Here is a 20,905-nt window from a genome sequence, read left to right as displayed (position 1 = left end):
AACCAAAATACAAATGACAACTCATTTTTCACTTTTAAATTGTCACATTCTGCTTTTGATTTTTAATTAGTTGCCTTTGCACATGGCTTTATAACCTTTATAAAATCAGCATGTTTTTTATCTCTCCTGTTCCAAATAATTTTGATTTCTCTTTGGATCACTGTCTTAGACCATTCAGTCTGCTATAACAAAAATACCCCCAACTGAGTAGCTTATAAACAACAGCTCTTTATTGCTCACAGTCCTGGAGACTGGGAAGTTCAAGATCCAGGCACCAGCATGGTTTCCTTCTGCTAAGGACCCTTTTCTGGCTGCAGAATTCTCCCAGTGTCCTCAAATGGCGGGAGGGACTAGGGATTTCTCTGGAGCTTGTTTTACAAAGCACTAATTTCATTCTTGAGTGTTCCACCATCAAGGTGGAAGCACCTCCCAGAGGCCCCACCTACTAATACCATCACCTCTTGGGAATAGGGTTTCACCATAAGAATTTTGGTCTGAATGAATTTCAAACATTCAGACCATAGCAATCACCATATGCAGATGACCTTAAGTCTCTATTTCCAGCTATGGTTTCCTTTCATTACTGAATTTTCCCCTCCTGCTGGATAGTCATACTTGGTTATCCCTATGTGACCTTCGAGTATAAAACTAATCTCTTCATCTACTTCTTTCCTCCTAGGAACTTTCCACAAAACCAGCAATGTGTTTTCCTCTTCTCTCAGATTAGAAGCCTCCCAGGCGTCTTTGACTCCTTTCTCCTTTCTAACGTATTGTTGGCCAAACACCCATGTACTGTCAGTTGTTGTGGTTTTTTTTAAATAACTTCTTTATTCCCTCTCTTCCTGATTATTCTCACTGTCACCAATCTGACTTGTCACTAGTCTCATACTTGCATTACTCCTTCAGTGATCAAACTTTTAATCTTTTCTCACCAAGCCATGTGCTGACCAGATGAATTTCCCCAGAGCCTGCCTCTGATTAGATCTTCCCTCCTGCTTAGAAACCTTTAGTGTAGCTCCCTGTTCTCAATAAAATTGAATCCAAACCTAGCCTGGCTTTACCCAGCTCTTTTTCCAAATATATACCTTCCTGAGACTTCTTTTCTAGCCAGTGGTTTGTCTCCCTGATTTTCTGATCTCCCTTCCCTGCTCCAGTCTCTGTGTTTGTGTTCCAGTGTCCATCCTTGTAGCTCACTCCTCCTCCCCCCACATCCATCCAACTTTTCTCCAACTTCAAAATCTGAAGTCTTACCTCCTTTTTAATGCTACCTTGTCCTCTGCCTCCAACCTCCTGTAGTAACTCTTACTGTCTATATAGGCAATTTCATAACTTAACTTCCAGTTTATGATCTTTCTTCTAATTGTGATAACTTGAACTGATTATCACTTCTTTAATTTTTCACATCATTGTGAGCACCACTAGATAGATGATCATTGTCTCCAGGGTGAGGCTGTTTGCCTTCTCTGAATGCTCTGAAAAACCATACATATACTAAATTGAAGTGTAGGCTCTGTGAAGGCTGGAATCTCTTGTCAGTTTGGTGCACTGGCAAATCTGTAGTATCAAGAACAGAACTGGGTACATTGTAGGTGCAGAATAATTATTTGTCATATACAGTATGTACATGTTCATGCAATACAATGTTGTACGTGTTCAATAATGTGTGATTTCATTTTAGTTCATTCACACCTGTTGTATTACAGGATGCTGGCATCTCTTATTTACTATAGCCAAGAGATTATGATGGAAAAGTGAATGCAATGTACCGCCAGAGTCTATCTGACAGTACTTGATGCTCCTTCTAAAAGAATTGTGTTTTCCTGCAGACATTAATGAATGCCAGCTCCAGGGTGTATGCCCTAATGGTGAGTGTTTGAATACCATGGGCAGCTATAGATGTACCTGCAAAATGGGATTTGGGCCGGATCCTACGTTTACAAGTTGTGTTCGTAAGTAATGATCACTTTTTATTCCAATTTTTAGATCAGTTTTTTTTTTTGAAAGGTTGGGGGTGAGAGGTTACCCCAAAAAAGTGAACACTCAGTGGTCACCTGAATATTGTCCATATGCAGGAAACCTCATTAAAATGACAAGAGGGAGGAAGTAAGCCTGATATATTATCATAAACCTATGTCGTGGAAGCAGAATTCATTTTAATTGCATTCAGTAAAATATAATAGCTGAAAGTCAAGGTAGAGAACTAGCACACTGAGGAAATATACTTTGATGAAAAGAAAAGAGTTAATTAATGTGAGCATACCTGAGAAATGAAAGATATTTTTTATTAGTATTTTAAGCATTATTTAAGCTGAGTTGAACTTTGTCCTGCTTCTGTTTTTAATTAGTCTAAATTCTGAGTCACTCTTGTCTGATTTAATGAGGTTTCACTGTACTTTCTTAGTTCGGAGAGTCTGGGAAATAATTTTGGATTTTCTACTCAGTTCTAATTTCAAATACTCTATCTTGTTGTCCTCAAAAACCACCAAAATGTGTCCCTGAAGTTACACTGTTTTGCCTTATAATGTTGTCTCTAAGATTTCCCCTTCTATCTGATATGGGTAAAAATACTTCATTAAACCTCATATTCTTATATTGCTCAGAAAATATATTCTCTTCAAAGAGACTCTCTCACCACAGATCACTTGACCATAATAAGAGAAGGATGCATTTTAGATAAAAAATTCTCAAGATGCATATTTTTGAAGGTTACTTTTTTTTTTTAAGATACTTGTGTTCATTATTACAAAGTAGGTAACCACTGCAGATTTTTCAAAGCTGTGTACAACTAAAGTTTAAGCATCTTAAACTAACACCTGGCAGAAAACTGTTAGGATCTAATTTTAAGAAAAATTCTGTATTGATTTCTGTCCTGCAAGGTTTTGTTTTTATTCATCTATTTTTTAAATGTGGTTTTGGTACCTGTTAAGCTGCATCCTCTGGTCCCCAGTTTTAGACTTGCCATTGGGTCAAGACTCGTTCTTTATGATGATACCATTGTTCATTTTTAACTGTGCATCTCTAATTCTGTGCCTTAAGCTAAGATCATAGACAACGATAAAATAAAAAAACAAGTGTAGTAAAATAAAAATGAAAGTCTTCATTCATTATGTTTAAGTGAGTTTGTTGAGACTTTTGAAACATTGTTACTAATTACTACTTTTTCCTTTAAAAACTATCAAATGCAGATTAGGAAATTTTGCACGTAAGTTCTTTTTTTGTGTGTGTTCTTTCAGATAGTTCTGATCGTGAGACAGATTGTTATAGAGCTTTTGGCTGATGGTAAAATTAGACTGTAAAATTATGTTTGCATACGAGTTACGTTTGAAAACTGATGGAAGAATTTTGTTGAGATTTCAAGCCAAAAATGACACTGTTGACAATATCCAGATAGTTTAGAGATAATTTCTGGTTGATTTGAATTACATGAGTAAATATTTTAAATAGTTTTATAATTTCAGTGTAAAAGATTTTGCAGAGTTTGGATATAAAATTTATTGTGAATATTTTTTGTCCTTAAATAATTTGACTTGTCTGGTTAAAATTGCTACACTGAAGGTTGAAGATTAATAAACTTGGAGAACTGGTCACAAAGTATTTTATTAAACTTTGACTAGATCGGATGTCTAGTGTTTAGGGCAGACATCCAGGTTTTAATAAGATTGTTGAAATTTGCCAATGAGATTTTTGAAACACTTACACATTTCCTTAGCATTTAATTTCCCTGTCATTGCCCAAATAATACTGAACATATTAAATAGCCATCCATTTATATTTGAAAAATAAATAATTCAATTTTATGGTTCAGCTACAACAGTTGAAATGATAAGTATTGGGAGACGTTTGTTGCTAGTTAAATGTTCTAGTTTAGAGTTTGAAGTTAAAACCTGGCCTCTGACCCAGTATTGAGTGGGCAGATTTATTTCTCTTTCCTCTGAATTTACCACACATAACATCACAGAGATGTGTAGTGTTCCTTCAGGATTTGTGACTTGGTTCAATCCAGTCTGATTTGAGGAAATCAATGGGGGAAAGTCTGAAGTCAAGCTGAGAAGAATCAGGGAGGAAGGTGCTGTTTACGGAGTAAAGGGGAAAAAATACTGGCAAGATGGTGGTACCCTCGGTGGTCATAGGGAAGCAGCAGAAAGAATGCGGTCACACACAGGGGCACCGACAAGATTGCTGTTGTGTTAACACTTTGAATGTATGTTCTTAAGGCCTATAAAAACAGCCATGGATAGAGCATGCAAGTAAATTGAGGGAGATTGACCATATTTGTTCAGACAGCATGAATGTAGGGCCTATCCAGGCCATGAAAGGTGTGGCTGACTGTGAACCCAAGGAAATGCACTTGGCAACAGCTGAGGAGCAATGGGAAGCTCTCCCTGTTCTTGAATGCGTGGAGGTCAACACCCTCGGAATTCCTTGACTCTAGCCAAAGGTTGCAACCGTTTCTCTTCCTCTCCTTGCCCACTCGCTGTCCTTGACTTAGCCACATTAAGAAGTGGAAAGTAGGAGGACTCTGGCGTTTGCTGCTTCTCACTTCTCTGTCTGTGGCTTAGGGTGCTGCAGCAGAGTTCTCCAGACCTGCCTCTACCTACTTATGGGGAAAGGTGAAATGTTAGGACATGTCAGAGCAAATCCAATAAAAGTATAATAAGCGTTGCAATGTGAGTAGGAAAACTTTCTGACTGACTGAGTTGCAACGAGTTTTCTTCAGGGATTCAGGAGCTTCAGGATTAGTGCTGTGGAGGATGTGTCTCTAGGGTCAGGAGAAAGGGGCCCAGGTAAAAGAATTCTGAGCCTCGACTTTTGCTGTTTCATACTATTGTGAGCCATGGACTTGGTGCTAATGGACAGGAATAGAGGGTTAGAGAGAAGATGTGCTCAGGAGTTTTCCTCTGTAACCCTGAAGTCACGAGATGAAGGACAAATCTCTTCTAAAAGCCAGTCATGTTTGTGTACATCATCTCAATTTAATTTCCCTAGCACCTTTATGAGATACTTGCTCTCATTTACACATTAGGAAACTGAAGCTAGGAGACCTTAAGTAATTTCTTAAGATCATACAGCTAGTAACTGACATTTGAGATTCAAAACTGGATTTTGTGCCTCCAAATTTAGGGTTCTAGATCAAGTTATCATTCTCATTTGAATTGATTAGAGTATCATGTCTTTGAAAGTATAGTCAGAATTTATTGTTTGATCCTGAAATTAAGTGTAAGTTGTTTAATACACCGTTGGGAAACCCGATAAGAGAACCCTAGCATCTTGCCATGTAACTGTGTTTGCAATTGAAACACCATCAGTGTTAGGTATATGGTGAAGATTTAAGACTATACTTGGCTGTAGAGCTATAGATTTATTACTTTTGGAAATTTCTCTCAAGATTCTAATCAAGGGCGAAAGATTTGTTTTCCTGACATTTCCAGTAGGTTTTACACCTCTGAAATGTTTTTCCCTCTACATAAAGTACCTGATTTTTTACCCTAATCTTAGCAACACATACTGCAGCATTCCCCCCCCAAATATTACCATACAATATGAAAAACCACTGTTTCAGTGTACCTACTCATATGAGGCTATCAGTCCCTTTTGTTATGGCTCCTTAGTGTTCTGTCTAATACCCATTTCCACAGATTTTTAGAAATCTTCTGGTAATACTGATTTTTTCAAGTGTAGCATAAAGTCTTATGACTCAGTGGAATATATATTCATGTTTCATATTTTAAATAATAATATACTAATAACTTAAGCTTTATATTTAGCCTTTCATTTGTGGTTGAGATACTCCACAACAGAAACACCAGTCTTGTATAGTTCTGGGTGGTATGTTGTTCCCGGGGTTATATGCTGTGTTGACTAGAATGTGAGTAAATGGAATTGCCATGCAAGTAATTTGAACTAATAAAAGAATAATGGCTAATTTAAATATTAAAATAGGATCAGTGTTTTTAAAAGCATACCCTGTTAGAAATCTGAGGAATAAGTCAATTTGGTCCACATGTTATAGATCAAAGAAAATTTGAATAAGATAGCATCAGTAAAATGTAGGTGTATAAACTAGAACTTTTCAGTGGCTTCCTTTTTCTTCCATTTTGAAGTAGCAGATTTTTTATTAATTGCTTATTCTTTTGTGCACTTGGGGTGAGGCAATATATTTAAAACATGGTCTGAAACTCTCAGACTCACCAAAAATTTACTTGTTGATAACTCTTTAAACCAATGAGTCTCTTATGCCCTGAAAGACCCCCACCTGAAGTGCTTTGGAAGCTGTCATAGAATAAAGAAAGCATCAGTACACTAGGTATCACAGCATTTACAGAGGATGTTTTGGTTAGGAAATGATGGGAAGGCGAAGGTCTATAAAACATCTTTTAGCATAAGATGTTTAGGAAGAATTAACTTGCTAGATTTCTACCTTTATTCTCCAGATAACAAATGCCACAAATTTTACTCTGTGTGTGTGTGTGTGTGTGTGTGTGTGTGTGTGTGTGTGCGTGCGCGCGCACGCAGAGAGATTTTAGGAAACTGTCAAGGCAAATATCTGGAGGGTAAGCTGTCAGGCTGGAGACCCCGGGAAGAGCTGATGTTTGCAACTTGAGTCTGAAGGCTGTTTGTCTACTAGCAAAATTCTCTCTTTCTGAGGGAGATCAGTTTCTTTTCTCATAAGGCCTTCAGCTGTTTGGTAGAGGCATCCACATTCTAAAGAGTAATCTGCTTTACTCAATGTCTGCTGGTTAAATGTTAATGTCATGTGAAAAAATTTCTTTATAGCAACAACTAGACCTGTCTTTGACCAAATATTTGGGTACCATGGCCTACCCAACTTAAAATTAACACGACTCTTAGGCCGTGTTGCTGGCAGGTGGTAGACCTCTCATGTGAACACAGGTCTGGCTCTAAAACCCTTGATCTTTTCACTGTGCTATATAGCACCTCAGTTTGATCAGATTGTTTCGATTTAGTATCTAGCTGAGCTGTCAGTCCTTTTGAAAGAATGAAAACTTAGATCTGATCAGGAAGGAAGGAGAGGATGTTTTGGTAGCATCAGGTACTAGATAGAGGAAATGGCAGATTTGGAAAATTGCATCATTTGGACACTGATACAATAGAGAAGAGCTTTGACTGATGGGGGAAGGGACAGACAGGGGACATCAAACTTGACCTATTCAGCAGTTTTGACCTGGCCTGGAGCTGGCTCTGTAGAACACACTCCATCCACACTTATATTAGAAATGAACTTCTGGAAGGTGGGGCTGTATATTATCCTCATATTTGCCCTTTCTATTCAGTAGAGTGTTTAGCTGTTAGATTCATGAAGTCTTATCTACTAAACTGAGAGGAGAAGAACCATCAGGATTAGGGTTTAGGTACCAGATGAATGTAGACTAGTAAGCTTTTCCAGTGTTTTTCTGTGGGGTTGAGTGCATCTCCTGTTCCTTCTCTGATATGCTGCCTGCCTGGGCCCGGGGCCATGCGTGGCGTGCAGGTCAGAAGCGTTACCTGCCTGCCGTTCACTGTGCACTGGCCTAGGCTGAACCCTGATGGACCCTGCAAGCTCTCACTGTCTTAAAAGCAAAAACCGCACTGGCAGCTGGCTTGCAGCATCAACTGTGTTCAGTTTGTGATTTTCCATACTGCTGGTTGCTTACCGAATTCTTCCCTAGACTTACCTCCATTATGGCTAACTACAAGGAAACCAACAAGGTATAGTGATGCCAATAATAGTTGACTAGGTTGATTAGAGCAGGTAGATTTTGAGTGGAATTGTTTCTTTTCACTTCTGCCCACAGACTTGATTTAATGCTTTATTTGAAATGGAAGAAGGGGCTGGACAGGGTCCGTTTGGTGCCCTGACTCTAAAACTCGTTTGGTAAACTGACTCTAAATGAAGAAAGGTTCTGTCTTAAATCTAGGTAGCTCTATTCTGAAGTATGGTTTCTAACCCAGACTTGATGGTTATTTTTATTGTTACGTGAAAAGTCGATCTGGTTTCTGTTGTTTCCTGGGTGACGTCGGGCCTTATCTCTCTGCTTCAGCGGAATCCCCTGTGATCTCTGAAGAGAAGGGGCCCTGTTACCGCCTTGTCAGTTCCGGAAGGCAGTGTATGCACCCCCTGTCTGTTCACCTCACCAAGCAGCTCTGCTGTTGTAGCGTGGGCAAGGCCTGGGGCCCGCACTGTGAGAAATGTCCCCTTCCGGGCACAGGTAAGACATGCCCAGCGGCACACTCACATTCATTCCCGGCCACACAAGTATACGGGACATCTTTGGCAGCTAGAGTTATTTATTTTATTTTTTGTCACTTCTGTGAGCATAGAAGAGTGAATCGGTGGGAAAAAAAATGCATGCAAAGCGATCTTCCCATTTCTGTGTGACATGAGGCTTCCTTTTGAATGTTAAGAAAAGCCACTGCAGTTTATCCTCAGTTCTTGGACTCCAAGGCTGCTGTTTAAAAGTGTAGTGAGAACAGAGGGCCCTGCTGAGCCATGGCTTTCCTACTGATTGGCCGCTCACCACTTGCGCAGTAAATAGACCTGTGTAGGTTGCCTCATTCATTCATTCATTGATCATGTGCTTGTCAGGTTCTGTTATGAACATTGTGCTTAATTTCTCCAATTGGAAATGGGCCCCGCCAAAGCACCCCTATGAACATTTGGGTGGGAGCCGGATATTTACAAGTTGATTAGTCTTTATTCTTCAATTTGGTACGTAATTGCCTAATGTTCTGTAAGAGTAATATAAGTACCTTAATTTAACCAAGGTGTCACCAGCTTCTCATACAGGGTCAAGTAGAGTTAAACAGAAGAGATAGAAACACCCTGTAAATACTGGGTACCATAATATTAGCAGAGAAGGCATGACCTCATTTTCACTGATGCGGGGATAGGCATAAAAAGTTTACTCAATTGCATATTTGAGAGGATGCTTCCCACCTAGGAGAGTGGGTAAATTCTCATAGGGCAATTGAAATCTTAAAGCTATAACTTGCACCATAGCAGACAGGAATAAAAGTAAATTTAGGCCCTGGCTGGTTGGCTCAGTGGTAGAGCGTCAGCCTGGCGTGCAGAAGTCCCGGGTTCAATTCCCGGCCAGGGCACACAGGAGAAGCGCCCATCTGCTTCTCCACCCCTTCCCCTCTCTTTCCTCTCTCTCTTCCCCTCCCGCAGCGAGGCTCCATTGGAGCAAAGATGGCCCGGGTGCTGGAGATGCCTCCTTGGCCTCTGCCCCAGGCGCTAGAGTGGCTCTGGTCGTGACAGAGCGACTCCCCGGAGGGGCAGAGCATCGCCCCCTGGTGGGCAGAGCGTCGCCCCTGGTGGGCGTGCCGGGTGGATCCCGGTCGGGCGCATGCGGGAGTCTGTCTGACTGTCTCTCCCCGTTTCCAGCTTCAGAAAAATACAAAAAAAAAAAAAAAAAAAAAAAAGTAAATTTAAATATTATGATCCGCTTTTTTGGTGGGTAGGATCAGGAAGAACTGGTAAGGCAGAGGTTAGTGTAATGCCAGTGGTATTTTGATAGACTAGATAATTTCTGACATCTCCAAAAGGTCCTATTTTCCTTTTATAGGATCTGACCCACTCGTTATTAAAAAGTAATACTCAAAAGATGTTATCTTTATTAATTCATAGACCCATTTCTTTTTAAGTTCAACTGTGGCAACTTTGTAACCTTTACATGAAATATAAATCAACATGGTAGCATAATGCGGGGAGACTCCTCCATGAAATATAATAGCTACATTTGAAAATAATTGTAAAGAAAATTTTTACTCCTAACCAATTTTTGGTTATATGGTTCCACCATTTATTAGGTAATCCTTATTAAAACAATGTTTTAGCATGCTTTAAGATGTATTTTAGCATTTCCTTTTCGTTGAGGACTAATTTTAGGCCCAGAACATTCAGTAGAAGAAGATCTTTTGTTAAGTGGATGTAAGAAATGACTTACTTTCAATTTTGAAAGTGGAAAGAAAGAAAAGTAAGCTTCTTGGTATCTGCACTTGGTAACTTGCCTCCAACACCACAAGGATTGGGTGGGGAATTTTTCCTCCTTGGGCCCTGTACCGTCTTGCCCCTTTCATCTTTCCCTTTCACTTGTTCCTGGGGATTATGCGATGGGGGTAAGCAGATCACATGTGCCCGGTCTGCTTTATTTTTAACTGTACAAAACCCCTCTGCCGGGGAGGAGGATAGCAGTTCCAGGGCACAGAATATTTCCGGTCCTCTGGATAATTTAGCCATGTGCTCACGGTCAGGCTTTGCCCACTTAGCATCCTTTCCCTTGAATATAAGTACATCCTAATGTGGCGGGTCTTTTGTTAACTTGAATCCTATCCATCATCTCTTCAGCATGTTGTAATTCACTGGGTGTCTTCTCCCTGTCCCGAGACTCCCTCTCCAAGAACACTTCCCCTTTCAATCCTTCTTAACCAACCTGCCCATATCAGCGCATACACTCCATTCTGGCTGAGTCCTTTGGGTTCTTCAACTGGAAACAAATTCTGAAGACTTCAACACTTCATTTCCCCAAAGAGTGCTATTTTTAAAAAAAAATTATTTTCTTGCTCATTATCTAACTTAGATGTTATTGAGTTTTTTAACAATTAATAAAATTAAACTAGAGCAGATGGAAAAATAGCCTGATTTTTGTTAATATTACACACGTGACTCCAAAAGGATATATAATATATAGTGTCTTTATACATCTAACATATTAACATATATTTATATGAATATATACTATTTCCTAGTCCATAACTGATACATATAATATAATATATAAGCTATATGTTCTTATATATGCTATATATAATCTGTATAGAATAAGGAATTAACAGATGGAGAAATGTTTGGTAAAAGAAAGGTTTTTTTTCTGTAAATATGCAAGTTTAAAAGAAATTCAAGCATTTTGCATCTGTTTTTTGAAGATTTTAAATGTAACTATATTAGTGATGATTTATTAAGAGATACTCATCATGATATTTTCCTCTGTATAAGTTTGCACTTTTAGATTTTTAAAAGGAATATTTTCCCATCCCAAATCTAGCTGCTTTTAAGGAAATCTGTCCTGGTGGAATGGGTTATACGGTTTCTGGCGTTCATAGACGCAGGCCAATCCATCACCATATAGGTAAAGGACCTGTATATGTCAAGCCAAAGAACACTCAACCTGTTGCTAAAAGTACTCATCCTCCACCTCTCCCAGCCAAGGAAGAGCCAGTGGAAGCCCTGACTATCTCCCGGGAACACGGGCCAGGAGTGGCGGAGCCAGAAGGTGAGAGAGGAAATGGATCATGGACCTAGACGTCTGTCTTGTATGCCCTTGCTTTGGTTTCTCTGTTCATACCCTTCTAGAACAGGGGTTTCCAGCCTTGCCACTATTGACATTTTGGGGCGGATAATTCTTTGAGGTGGAGCTGCTCTGTATGTTAGGATGTTTAGCAAGAGTCCTGACCTCAAACCTCTAGATGCTAGTAGCACCTTCTCCCTTCCAGTTGTTGCAACCCGAAGGTGTCCAAACATTTCCAAATGTCCCCTGGGAGGCAGCATTACCCCTGAGGACCACTGCTCTAGAGTAACATATACCTAGTAGGTAACAGTACTCCATGGTAACCTGAGGATATGGTCTTGTGTTTGGGTCCCCTTTTTCTTGGGATTTAGTCTTGGAGTGTCATTTAGATCCTTTAAGGAATAGCCCAAATTTATTTCTGTGTCTAGAGGACAATTTACTAAATATTTATTTACTTTAAAAAGTGGAATCAGCTTAAAATTATAGCTTTAACTAAGCTTCCATGAAATAAAGTCCCAACAGGCAGTCAGAGTTAATGGGAGGCAAAGTGGAGGAAGACAGGGTCACTTGGAAGGATCTTGGACATCACTTAGTGGAGCCCTCTGATTTACGGTTTGAGAAACCTGAGACCTAGAGAGGGGACCTGACTTGCCCGATGTCATGCATAGGTTACGTGAGGGGACCAAGGAGCATGTTTTTCCAAGGAAGTGGTTTAGGCCTTACACCCCGGAGGGAGTCAGTGGACTTTGTCTCTCTGGCATTCAGAAAGAGGATTATCTCTGCCTCAGTTTCTTTATATAAGACAGCAGCATATCTAAAACTTTCAATATCTCTGTTAATACAAAAATTCTCACCCCAGTAGAAGGAATAAAAGCCTTTGGTTTGTCTGGAATATCAATAAAGCTCATGTTGGCTTTTCATGCTTGAGTCTGAGGTCAGAATTCAGGGTGCCCACTGAGGAATTTTGAAAGGAGAGAAGGTGCTCCAGGTTAGTGAAAAGTTGAGGACTTGGCGAGACCTCTTCCTGGCAGAAGTGCCTTTTTTTCAGGGCTCTGAACCATTATGTGTTCCAGCCTAGTTTATTACACTTTTTCACTTACTGTACTTCTTTTTTGGTTAGGCAGAGCAGATAGGACCACACCTAGAGTTGACATTGTTGATCAATTTGCTCCTATACACTTCAGATGTCATGGCCAGATGTTTGCAACTGCTTATCCTATGTGTAAGCAAAAGAAAATTGGCTATGGTCCAGATTCTGCCTCAGGACTTTCTTAATGATGGATTAGGCAGGATAGAATGTTAGTTGACTTTTTCCAATCACAAGAATATTGCAGCAGTAGTAGCAATCTGGTACCTGATTGCTTTTAGGAGTTAATGCATCCACCAAACCTGTATGTGAATGTTTATGGAAACATTGACTCATGAGAAAAATTTCAGGGAATGTTCACCTAAGGCTTTAGGGCTGATTAATGAAAAGCAAGGCTTTCAAAATATAAAGGCATAATAACCACTTCCATCCTATAATAATGTTTATGATTGTATAACATGGAATTTTTTCACTATATTGATGCTAATCTCTCATTGGTTATATTGGTTTGTGATTAAAAAATAATATTATTAGCACACATTCTTGAAAATACAGGGCTTCATTAAGGATTAGTATGCATCAAGAATGCAACTCTCATTCTTATGTTTCATTGAAATAGTGGCATTCTTTTTCAACAGTGATATCAGAAATCTTTTCAAATATTATATATTATGTTAAGAATAAGTATATGACCAATTAAAGAAAATGTTTATTTTCTAAGATTTGGGAAGTTCCCCAAAATTGAGATTAGGCATAAAATAATGTATCAATAAGTGTTGCCTCCTTTAACTTTTTCATTTAATGAGAGATATAGAAAGAATTATATTATAGATCCTGTGATTGAGGAATGACATGGCACTGATAGTTTTTCCCTGTCAGTCATGGGTAAAATTTTTCAAAATAGTAGTGACCATAATTCTGCATTTGACTTAGTTTGATTCTTAATCCTTTTGGAGAGATACTGGACTTGTACTGCATTTTAAAAATTACAGTGTTATATAGTAGATTGTTTTAAATTATACTAATGTATTCTTTTCTTTTCTGGTTTTAGTGGCAACTGCACCCCCTGAGAAGGTAATTTATTCCTTGTTTGCAAGTTATGTTTTTTCTTTAACTTTGCAATGATTTTCTTTTGGAATATGTATGAATTTTTTAAAGCTTAAATACAGTAACATGTCTGTTCATCATTTGGTTGAAAGAAATGCATCATTCATGCATTCAAGAAATATTTGGTGAGCCCCCGCTATAAGAACGGCAGTATTCTGAATACTGGAAAACAAGAGAGAAAAATTATCAGACAAAACTTCTTGTTCTCATGAGACTTAAATTCCAGGGAGAAGAAAGTGATGGGACTAATGGGAATCGGGGGCTTAAACAGAATTCAAAGGGCCAACATATGGCCTGGTGGAAAGAAAAGTTCTGACGTATTTATGTAATTGTGTATTCTTATGGTGTATGTATACTGAACGATGTACTTCTTAATTCACTTAAAATTTAACATGCATGTTTAAATTTGTTAGAGGAAGAATAGAGCTTACCCTTGAAAATTACAATCAATACTAGAATATTGCTTAGGTATTTTAGAGAAATTTTTATCAACCTATTAGTTTTTGGCATAAAATGGGACTGTGAATTGTGAAATTTATTAGCAGAAAACATAGAACATTTTCTGGAACTAAGTTCTATTTATGGAATATTGTTCCTTGTCTGAATCTTGCTTTGGTTCTTTACTAACATGAAAATAAGGTAATTATTAAATGTTTATACATTTATGTGTCATTTATTCAGTTGAGAAGAATGCAGTAAGTATTCAAATTTAGGTCTGGCAAATACATATATAAATTATTATAGTTTTAAAAATATTTATCTTATGAATAAGAGATAGAATAACCTAAGTGTCATACATGTGAGAGAATCCAGAAATCAAAAAGTATCATTTTAGAGGGATAACACCCATCGAGGAGGAATGTTAGTTTAACCCTAAAAGAAGTACAACAGATGTGCATATTTTACATGAACATTTGCAGCTCTTGGTAACCATCTCTGAAGTGCAATGACCTAGGATAGTTTGCAATTTTGTTGATTTTTGAATTTAGTTCTGGTTGGAATGTGGGAGGTATTATTCAGCATGTGAGTGGGCTGGCCAGCTTCCCACAGCCTCATCTTATCTCTCTTTTCTTCCTCTCTGTTTATGGTTAAGTTTATGCTACCTTTCTTTAGGAATCTGACAGAGGGCCTGACTTTTTCTTGGGCACTCTTACTGCAGATTATTTGGAGAGGCGGAAGTGGGAGAAATACAACCAAAATCTTTGTGGTCTTCATTCCTTAAGGCCTCATGATACTAAAGATTGGTGAAGAGAGAGGGCAAGGTGGTCCAGGGGTGGGAAGTTATATGTGCAAAGGTTTGGCCGGTACAGTAAGATGTCAGTGAGGGAAGTATGAGCTACTCGGTTAGAAAAGAAACTTTGGAAGGCTTGGGATCCCAAACTGCAGTTGTCATCTGTGGATAAATACTCTGCTCGTCAACTGTACCGTAATGTCAGGTGGAGACGTGGTAATTGATGAGGGAGTCTGCTGCCCCATGCTGATGGGGGAAATTCAGTCCATAGACTGCGGAGTGGATTAATGGTCTTCTCCTTACTGACATTGACCTTGGGCTGCAGGGATTAGGGTGCAATCTTGACTGATAGAGGTCATCTTCAATCGGTAATAGCTAGTCTGTGTTCCTGCCTGACTGGTGTTAGCACAGGGTATACAGCATTGACCTGGAATGCGGAGGTCCCGGTTCAAAACACGGAGGTTGCCAGCTTGAGCATGGGGTCAAAACATAATTCCAAGGTCACTGTCTTGATCCCAAAGATTGAACAACTAAAGTGAAACAACTGCAAGTTAATGATTCTCATCTCTCTTTTCCCTTTCCTGTTTTTCTATTTCAAATCAATAAAATAATTTTTTTTTAAGAAGGAGGCTCTGGCTCGGTAATTTGTTGGTTAGAGCATTGTCCTAAAGCTCAGAGGTTGCCGGTTTGATCCCCAATCAGGGTACTTCTTCCCCCTTCATCTCCTGCTAAAATCAGTCAATTAAAAAAAAATTAATGGAATAAAAGAAGGGGAAATGAATACATGCTTAGTATTTTTAGAAGATAAAATCACAGCTGGATTAGCTGACATAGGGAGAGAGAGGAAGCTATAAGGCCAATTAAATTACCAGGATAAACTGAGGCTGAGAGAGTGAGTCCAGACCTGGGGTAGTGGGGGCTATGGGTATGGAAAAGGCTAAACAGTAGAACAAGCTATAGTGCACTTGGGCAGGGCTTGAGATGAGAAATGAAGGAGGGAGGACAAAAAAGTGACTTTTCCCTGGATGGATTATGATTGTGGCATTGACAGAAATGAAATTGAAATGGGTTACTGGATGGTTTTGGAAGGAGTGGATGGATTTAAGGTATTTGTGGAATATCTAAATCGAGTTACCCTGTAAGGACACATGCCTACCAAATTGGATCTTTGATGAGGTACTCAGGCAGGATAGGTGTTTTATAAAAAGTAGGAAAAGTGGTGATTCAGACTAAAGATGATGAAAAGGAAGAGGAGGCCAGGGGAGTAAGCTTTCTGGAGGATGAGAGTAATTAAAACAGGGGAGGGAGTGTGTGATAATTGTCTCCCGACTGCTGTATACCTGAAACTAATATAAAATAATACTGTCAGCTCTAACTAAAAAATAAAATGAAGAAAAGAAAGGGACAGAACATGAGGGGTCATGAAAGAGGAGAATAAATGATCAAAGTAGTAGGAGAATCAGGAGTGAGTGATGTTAGAAAAGCAAAATAAAGACAATTTCAAGAGAAGATTCAGGTCTCTATATGTTCTTTTAAAACCCTCTAAAGGCCCTGGCTGGTTGGCTCAGTGGTAGAGCGTTGGCCTGGCATGCAGGAGTCCCGGGTTTGATTCTCGGCCAGGGCACACAGGAGAAGCACCCATCTGCTTCTCCATCCCTCCCCCTCTCCTTCCTCTCTGTCTCTCTTTTCCCCTCCCTCAGCCCAGGCTCCATTGGAGCAAGGTTGGCCCGGGTGCTGAGGATGGCTCTATGGCCTCTGCCTCAGGTGCTAGAATGGCTCTGGTCGCAACAGAGCAACACCCCAGATGGGCAGAGCATCACCCCCTGGTGGGCATGCCGGGTGGATTCCGGTTGGGCGCATGTGGGAGTCTGTCTGACTGCCTCTCCATTTCCAACTTCAGAAAAATACAAAAAACAAACAAACCAAAAAAAAACCCCTCTAAATAAAAAGAGTATATAATTATAGAGAGAGAGAGAGAGTAAGGTAACAATGACCAAGGAACTTGATGATGAATGCTTTTTTTTTTACTTGATAAATGCTTTTAGTGAAGTGATGCTATGAATACCCTGTCCCCACACAGATGTGGGCGAGGTCACAGATTCCTAACAAGCCTGATTGTTCAGTCTACATGAATCCTGAGGAGCTGTACCTGGAAGCTGAATCATGTGTCTCTTTCTTTGCTTGTAGTCAAGGGGACAGGAGTGGGGGACAGCACACAGGAAGTCTGGGGTACTCCTCCAAGTCCCTAATTTTCTGTTTCTTTTCTGGACTGTGAGAGCTGGAGGTGCACAGTTATTACATGTCAGGTTAAGGACAGCCATAATGACTAACCAACATAAAATAATTTAATACTGTGTACTTTGTTACGACACATCTGCTAAATCCATTGTCTAATTGGAGGCAGAGCCGCATGTGAATGTGGTGACTGTTTAGTTCTCCTTAGGGATTACTTTTGGTCCAGACTGAGTGTGGGCTCCTCAGCCACGACATTTGTTTAAAATGTCTGAAGGGACCTTTTGCTCTGGGCTCTCGGGAAATTGGTGAGGGTGTGCATGGATTCGCACTACAGAGGAAACTCAAGGGCTTGCCAGTGTAGTGGCACAGCAATAGTTCTTTTTTTTTTTTTTTTTTTTTTTTTTTTCATTTTTCTGAAGCTGGAAACGGGGAGAGACAGTCAGACAGACTCCCGCATGCGCCCGACCGGGATCCACCCGGCACGCCCACCATGGGGCGACGCTCTGCCCACCAGGGGGCGATGCTCTGCCCATCCTGGGCGTCGCCATATTGCGACCAGAGCCACTCTAGCGCCTGGGGCAGAGGCCACAGAGCCATCCCCAGCGCCCGGGCCATCTTTGCTCCAATGGAGCCTTGGCTGCGGGAGGGGAAGGGAGAGACAGAGAGGAAAGTGCGGCGGAGGGGTGGAGAAGCAAATGGGCGCTTCTCCTGTGTGCCCTGGCCGGGAATCGAACCCGGGTCCTCCGCACGCTAGGCCGACGCTCTACCGTCTTTTTTTTTTTTTTAAATCACGCAGTTACACAGATTTTTGTCTAATGTCCTATGATATTTGTTGCCTTTCTAAGAATAGCATTAATTAAATAAAAATAGTTCTGAGTGGAAACCAAAAATAATTCCCACTTTCAATTCTCTTTTTGTCTTTTTAATACAATCATGCAGGAAATATCTTCATTGGATCAAGAGAAAACGAAACTTGAGCCTGGTCAACCCCAGCTCTCTCCAGGCGTTTCAACTATTCATCTGCATCCACAATTTCCAGGTAGCCTTTGTTCACCTGTGCTGTTTGAAAGAGCATTCCCGATGACAGAGGAAGACAAAAATATTTATGTGTTTGATTTTAGGGTTTAATAAATCATAGGAATTATATACTTAAGTATGTCAGTGTACTCACATAATGTTAATGTTATGATGGTATCATAATATAATGGCAAAAGAAAAGTTTTTCACAACTTCCTGTGGTCAGGAATGATTATATTATTAGAACATTATTGAGGGTCATCATTTGATGAAGGGTCATTTTCCTTGGCTTCTGAATTATTTCTAGATATTCTTACTAAATGTTGAGACCTAGGTCACAGTTTGATACCATAAGCTCAAGGAACCTATAACAGTTCTTACTACCCAGGAACTATTGTGGCACGTTGTTAGGCTAAATGACACTTGCACTTGGCAATGCTATCTCAATGCATCTAATGGGCTATAATTTCCTTTTGACCCCCTCCTTCCTGGTATAGTAGTGATAGAAAAAACATCACCTCCTGTGCCTGTGGAAGTGGCTCCTGACGCCTCTACATCCAGTGCCAGCCAAGTGATTGCACCTACTCAAGTGACAGGTGAGTGCAGTAGCTGTTATACTTCATAGCCTGCGGAGGAGACATGGGTGTGAACTTTACTTTAAATATAGTATCAAAATTGTGTCACATATGTAAGAGTGCTTATGGCAGGATTAGTTGTAATAGCAAGATTTGGAAAAACCCTATATATTTTTTAAAAGGAGAAACAGGTTTAAATAACTTATGGTACATATGCAGTAGACTATCACATAGCTATGAAAGTAATATTTTAAAAGAATGTTTAATGTCACAAGGAGATGCTTATGGCATGATATTAAGAAATACAGAACACAGTGTGATTCTGATTTTATTTTTTAAAGTATTTACCAACAGAAAAAGAAACAGAAAGCACATCAGTGTGTTGAACCATCACCAGTTAATAGGGTCATGGATGATCTTTTTGTCCTTCAATATATTTTTTTTTATCTATTTTTAAACGTCATTATAATAAATATTATCTTAATCATTAGTGACAAATTATAAACATGTCTCATAATTTGAAACAAATCAGCAGCCTAAAAGTTAGTACCCTTAATGTACATAGAGCTCTTATAAATCAGCAATAAAAATAGCAAGGGAAAAATAAGGGGGTGCAGGGCACCTGTGGGACTTTCAGGCATCCAGCTGGGAACTCCAGCTGACATGAACCTCTGCTTGCGAGCAATGACCCTGCGCAGTGGGATGACTGGACTGTCACAGGAGCAGGCAGCCCAGCGCACAACCTGAGGCAATGTGGTGACCCTCCTCATTTGTTAGTATATGGACCATCAGGTGTTGATAAAAAGACAAGAATTATATGTGTTCTATGTGAACTTTATGGTGTTGAAGTGGAATAAAATTGACCCTTGAACATCAGACCATCACAACTCCACCCAAAAAGAAAATTAAAATTAGCATTATTGCAAGCAGTTTCCACCGTGGAGTTAATCCCAGTGATGCTAGAAATAGTGGTCAGGTAGTAACTCAGGAGATATTGAAAAACAGTGGCACAATCACAGAAACTTGAGACAAACTCTCAGAGAGACTTTATAGTGGTTTTATTGACAGAGGTTGACAAAGGCACCGATGTTCCACATACCTTGCATAGAACCATGGGAAAGTACATGTGCACCTGCAGATTGATCTTGTGTTGCAATTCTACATGTAAAGTGAAACAACCTATTGGTAAGCAGGTGCCTGGCAGTTCGCCTGCCTGCTCCCAGCATTTGCCATGTGTTACCTACTGTGTGCAGGAAGGAAGGTCTGAATCTTCCTTCACAGCTGACTCATAGACTTGGAGAGAAGTCCTGCAGAAACCTCAGAACAGCCCTGCTTATGGATGAAGCCTGCAGAGTGCAACCCAAATCCTTTTACTGCAGATCGGGAAGTCCTGGAAAGGGACTGGGAGGTATATCTGGGGAAGATGGCCAGTTTCATGGTCAGTCAGCAGACTCCACAAGGGCTACCTGAAGTTTGTGGAAGACTCCATGAGCTTTCAGCTCATTATATTCCTCTTGAAACAATAATGAAGGGCATGTCTCAGAGCTTTTATGTAATTGCGATGGACCGCTGGTAGGAGAGGTGGTCCAGATGGCAGCTATGAACATCGTCGACAGCTGGGTAGTACAGCCATTTATCACTTGGATGCTTTGGTGGCCAAATTTATGACATGGTATAAGACGTTCACGGAGGATGGACTAGAAGGCATGAGGTTCTGACATCTCTCAGTAATTCTTCCTAATATTTCTCAGTGGCAGCATTTATGTTCAGTTTATGTAGGTAGAAGGAACTATAGGTTAAATAAACTAACTTAAAAAAGAAAAATGAGCAGATAATATAATCAGATAATGCATAAAGAAAAACAATACCAAAAAACATATATCAGAAAATTTTAACTTTACTAATAATCAAAGAAATGCAAATTAAACTAATTCTTTATTCATATCAAATTAGTACTTAATTCTCATAGCATGAAATTAAGGCTCTCACGTCGCTGGAAGGAATGGAAATGGGTTCGGCTTTTCTGAAAAGCACAAGCTGGCATGTGTACCAAGAACTTAAAAAATCTTCAGAAATTTTGACTCAGTAATAAATATTAAGTATCTAGTATAAGTAAATAATGTCCCCCAAAACACTGATAATGGTTTATAGAAATGGGTACTGTGTTACAACAGCACTATGTGTAATAGAGAACAAAATAGAAATAACCTAAACATTTACTATAGGGAAATAGGTAATTATGTTACATCTACACATTGGAACATAGTGTTGCCATCAAATACAGTATTTTTGAAGAACTTTATTAAAATTTAGCAGAAAATGGTCACGTAGTATTGTTAAATGCAAAATCAAGTATATAAAAAAT

At 39.6% G+C, this 20,905-nt stretch overlaps 1 protein-coding gene and 1 pseudogene across 16 annotated transcripts in view; both read left to right on the top strand.

The window, feature by feature from the left end:
- LTBP1 (latent transforming growth factor beta binding protein 1) overlaps positions 1-20,905 on the top strand; it is a 416,121-nt gene that overhangs the window by 267,505 nt on the left and 127,711 nt on the right. For 4 of the 16 annotated variants that reach the window (XM_066378532.1, XM_066378534.1, XM_066378529.1 and 1 more), the window contains 6 exons: positions 1,827-1,949; positions 8,040-8,207; positions 11,046-11,273; positions 13,427-13,449; positions 17,888-17,987; positions 18,463-18,561. In XM_066378532.1, the coding sequence (XP_066234629.1) occupies positions 1,827-1,949; positions 8,040-8,207; positions 11,046-11,273; positions 13,427-13,449; positions 17,888-17,987; positions 18,463-18,561 (741 nt within the window). The remainder of the gene's footprint in view (positions 1-1,826; positions 1,950-8,039; positions 8,208-11,045; positions 11,274-13,426; positions 13,450-17,887; positions 17,988-18,462; positions 18,562-20,905) is intronic. The other 12 variants (XM_066378530.1, XM_066378540.1, XM_066378536.1 and 9 more) reach the window with 6 other exon arrangements.
- On the top strand, positions 19,047-20,258 carry LOC136397446 (replication factor C subunit 3 pseudogene; annotated as a pseudogene).

Source organism: Saccopteryx leptura, chromosome 3, assembly GCF_036850995.1.
Source record: "Saccopteryx leptura isolate mSacLep1 chromosome 3, mSacLep1_pri_phased_curated, whole genome shotgun sequence".
Classification (NCBI taxonomy): domain Eukaryota; kingdom Metazoa; phylum Chordata; class Mammalia; order Chiroptera; family Emballonuridae; genus Saccopteryx; species Saccopteryx leptura.
The sequence above is the reverse complement of the archived record's forward strand: the minus strand, read 5'-3'. Positions and strand labels throughout refer to the sequence as shown.